General features: G+C 49.8%; 1 protein-coding gene across 1 annotated transcript; it reads right to left on the bottom strand.

The window, feature by feature from the left end:
• Positions 1 to 605: 605 nt before the first annotated feature.
• On the bottom strand, positions 606 to 4,005 carry LOC308358235 (uncharacterized protein). The gene is made up of 4 exons (XM_080828380.1): positions 3,777 to 4,005; positions 3,146 to 3,304; positions 2,983 to 3,027; positions 606 to 2,128 (listed from the first exon to the last, which is right to left on the bottom strand). The coding sequence occupies exons 1-4, from the start codon at positions 3,918 to 3,920 to the stop codon at positions 1,874 to 1,876; spliced, it is 603 nt and encodes a 200-aa protein (XP_080684506.1). The 5' UTR covers positions 3,921 to 4,005; the 3' UTR covers positions 606 to 1,873.
• Between the last annotated feature and the right edge of the window lie 62 nt (positions 4,006 to 4,067).

Genomic DNA, 4,067 nt, shown 5'->3' with positions numbered 1-4,067 from the left:
CTACTTGTTGGCCTCACCTAACGCGAGATTTCCGGGGCTAATCTCCGGCAACGCACTTCCAGGACACCACCTTGAATGTGGCAGATCTGTCTTAACGTAGAGCATGGAGTCGACATCTCGGGAAGGTCAGAGAGGGGTAGACTTACTCCCCTTCTCCGACCGGCTTTTCCAGCTACAGGAGTTCGTGCTTGAATTTACTAATGAGGTGTGCCAAGCCGTGAGGAGTCAGGGAATGACCAAATAATAATGAGTTAGCAAAGACATCAGACTTTATCTCCTAGACCCTCTAAAACATTCCTAGGAGGTAAGTATCCCCATTTTGCTGACAAGGAAACTGAAGCTCAGAAAAAATTAACTGCTCAGTGGCCGACTAAGGCTCCTCCCCTTTTGGGTAATCCTGAAAACCCTTGTTTTCCTTTGCAGATCCCCAAATTTAAGTCCATGTGAATTTACATATTAGTAATTATTTGTCTGACGGTGGCAAAGAGGACCGAGCATGAGAGAGAGAGATAAGAAAAATTAATCTGATGAAGGGGGAAACAGATCAGAAACCTTTAAAAACACATTGCTAAAATTTCTTGCATAAGCATTGAGACACCTGGATTCAGTTTACAGAAATTTAATATGCACCTAGTTACAGGGTAGTATGGTGTGGTTGGCTCACCAGCTGGCTCACAGGACAGCTACCAGGGAATGAGTATACCACACGTGCCTGTCTATAGGAGCACACACTCCCTGATCCAACAAGCCCAGACTGAAACCAAGACGGGGGTGGGGAGGAAAGCCTGGTCGCTCTATAAAAATGTTTCCCCTTCTTAAAGGAAGCTTGGTTCCTTTAAACAGTAGCTTTTCAAAACAGGATTCCACATACAAAATGCCTATTGACGTCGCTGCAGGAATGAGAGGGGACAGTAATTTCCCCGCCACAGGAAGTTTGGTGTGTCCATGGTTCCCAATGCTCAACCCCAGCAGTACAGAAGAAGATGCAAGAAGAGAGCGATGCACGGTAGCCACAAAGTGGAAACAACCCAATAGCCATCATAAAGACAGTGGATAAACAAATTGGGGTGCATCTATACAATGGGATAGTAATAAGCTGCTGATAAGCACATGAATGAATCTCAAAAACATCATGCTGAGTGAAAGAAGCCAAACACTAGGATGGATATATGTACCTACTACAATTACCCTCATATGAAACTCTAGAGAAAGCAAAACTGATCTCTACACTCAGCAGATTAGTGGGTGTCTATGACTGGAGGTGAAGACTGACAGGGAAGGGGCATGAGGGATGCTCTGGGGTGATGGAAATGTGGCTGCGTGTATACCTTTGTCAGAACTCATTGAAATGTGAAGTTAAAATGTATGCTTTTAACTATCTGTAAATTACACCTCAATGAAGTTGATTTTAAATCTATGGTGTTCAGAATCCGCCAGAGACCAATTATGAAAATCTCTGGGTTGGGGCCTAACCATCAGTATTACTTCAAAGCTCTCCAGGTGGTAATTACTTGCAGTCAGGGACTTGAGGTACAAGACTCCCCTTGTCCTCTAGGGGTGGGATTAGGTTAGAAGACACCTGTGCCATGCCGTGTCCCTTCCTCTTAGAGGATAAAGGAGGGAGTATCTTGAGAGGGAGAACAGGACCAGATGGGGGCCCCCCACACCCTAGGAGGCCAGAGATTTCAGGCTTCAGATCTTATCTTCCTCCTTCTCTCCTCTTCCCCTTGGCTCCTTGGACTGCACATGAAGTCCTCTGCCCTAGAAAGAGAAGGCTTACGACTGGAAGCTGGGGCTAGAGACCACGTCCTCTCCCCCTCTCTCCAACAAGCCTCTCCAGCAGCAGTACGAGGCAGTCTGTGTCCTCCCAGACTCATGCTGAGGACCGGTGCCGAGCACATGCCCCCTGTAATAACTCCAAGAGCTTGGCCAGAAAGAGAGGGACAGGTCTCTGGGGATGTCCTTCGCAGGGTGGACAAGGGCCCTGGCCAGTCACCCACAGCCGGGACCCCAGTGCATCCAGCAGACGCTGTAGCCGGAACACGGCTATCCCCAGGGATGGGCCCTCTTCGAACTGGATCACAGACAGCTCCAGCCGGAAGCACCCTAGAGTCTCAGCAGGACACACCTGTGGGGACAGAGTGACTTGGTGTCTCTGGGCAAGGATCTGATCCCAAATCCCCAGTTCTGAACTATGGCCTGGGATAATCAACCCCCCTCATCTCTTTGGCCCTCAGTTTTCTCATTTGTAAAAGGGAACTCTCAAGAATTCCTGGCTTCAGGGCTGGTGCCCGCCTATACCTAGGAAATGACACTTCTTTCTTAAAACACTTGGAAGTGCTGATTTTGTCAGAACAAGATACATTACCACTCTCTACCAGAAACTGACGAGCATATCCAGGGTGTGAATACTGCTCTTGTGGATGCGTGACCCTTGTGCAGTGTGCATTCTTCACATCCCTATATGGTGTCCCTAATAAATAAGCTAATATACTTAGAGTATTTAGACCAGTACCTGGCAGAAGCATCACTATCTAAATGTAGCTGTCATCCTCACCACCATCACCATTGTTTGTTGCTATGTGCCAGTCGCTGTTCTAGTAGGTGTTGGGGACAGCATGGGCACCTGGGTGGCTGTCAGGCATCCAACTCTTGGTTTTGGCTCAGAGTCATGGGATCGAGCCCTGCATCGGGGCTCCCCACTCAGCGGGCAATCTGCTTGGGATACTCTCCCTACTGCTCAAGGGCATGCGTGCATGCTCTCTCTCTCTCTCTCCCTCCCTTTCAAATAAATAAATCTTTAAAAAATAGGTGTTGGAGACAGCAGTGAACAAAATGTATCTGTGAAGGCTGGGAGTTGGGTCAGAGCAGCTGGACAGCCAGAACACCATACCCCTGCCTCCTGCGCCCAACATGTGTTCTGAGCCTAGTGGATTCTCCCTAAACTTCCAAGGTCCAGTAAGGAGCTAATGAAATACTCACCGAGAGGTCATCTGGTGTGTAGAGAGTGCCATCATTTTTGTTTCCCTATAATTTGGGGTAGGGAGAAGAATCAGATCTTGGAGGGGCGAGCCTGACCCTTCCTCGAGCATGCCCCCCACCCCCTCCCTGCCTGTCTCCAGTCTTTCCCCTCCCTCCTCCTCACCAGCATCTTCATGATGGCAACAAGGAAGTAGAAAGGCTCCCGAGGACAGAGGGGCGATCCTAGGCCTCCCAAGGGTCGTACCAGCAGGAGGATGGTCCAGAGAGGCCACATGGGCACCCTGCCCACTGCCCAGGCTTTCTCTGGTCCCAGCCCAGCATCCTGGAAGCAAGAAGTACAGAGAGACAGAGCAAGTTGGAAGACTAAAGTCCCTGACCTCTTCCTGCCCAGCTCCATTCAACCCAGATACTCGGGAAATGTTCTCCAACAGCCCTGTGGGAAGATGGTCATCCTACAGCAGGGAGGGTCCAGGTTGGAGGGTTCCCTGACGCCTCTCCCCCAACCCCCACAGGAAGATATGAGACTCAGCAAAGGTGGGAGTATCAGCCCAGAGAGACTGGAGGATTTGGGGAAGTCCCGTCCCAACCCCCTCCCAACAGGTCCATAAGGCAGTACCGAGTGTGTGAGAGTGCTTGAATCCCGCCGCCTGTCTTCTCATTGGAAAACACCCCTGCTAGGCTCTATCTGTGTTTGCAGGTGCATATTTGGGGGTCTTTGCTCTCCTTTCTACTTCTAATTTTGTATCAAGTATTCCATATTTCAAATATCTTGGAGTCTCCATGCTTCCATGTACCTGTCTGTCTTCTTTCTCTGAGGGCTGGCCTCTCTGCCTCCGAATCGCCGTCACTTGTGTTTCCTGGGTCATTCTGTAATTGACCCTGGGTCTATCTTCTTTCTCCTCTTCTCCATTGGCCCCTTCTTTGTCTTTTTCCTTCATATGTGCCTGTCTCTCTTGTGCTGTATATCTGTCTGTATGCCCCCCCCCACCAAGTCAGCCTCTGGGGGCCCCCTCCCTCCACTTCTCCCCTCTCTTACCCTTTTGGAGCTAGACTCTGGGCTGGAGGATCCTCCCTCCCGCCACAGA

This window comes from Martes martes, assembly GCF_963455335.1.
Source record: "Martes martes genome assembly, chromosome: 17".
Lineage (NCBI taxonomy): Eukaryota > Metazoa > Chordata > Mammalia > Carnivora > Mustelidae > Martes > Martes martes.
This window is presented reverse-complemented; position numbering and strand designations above follow the sequence as displayed.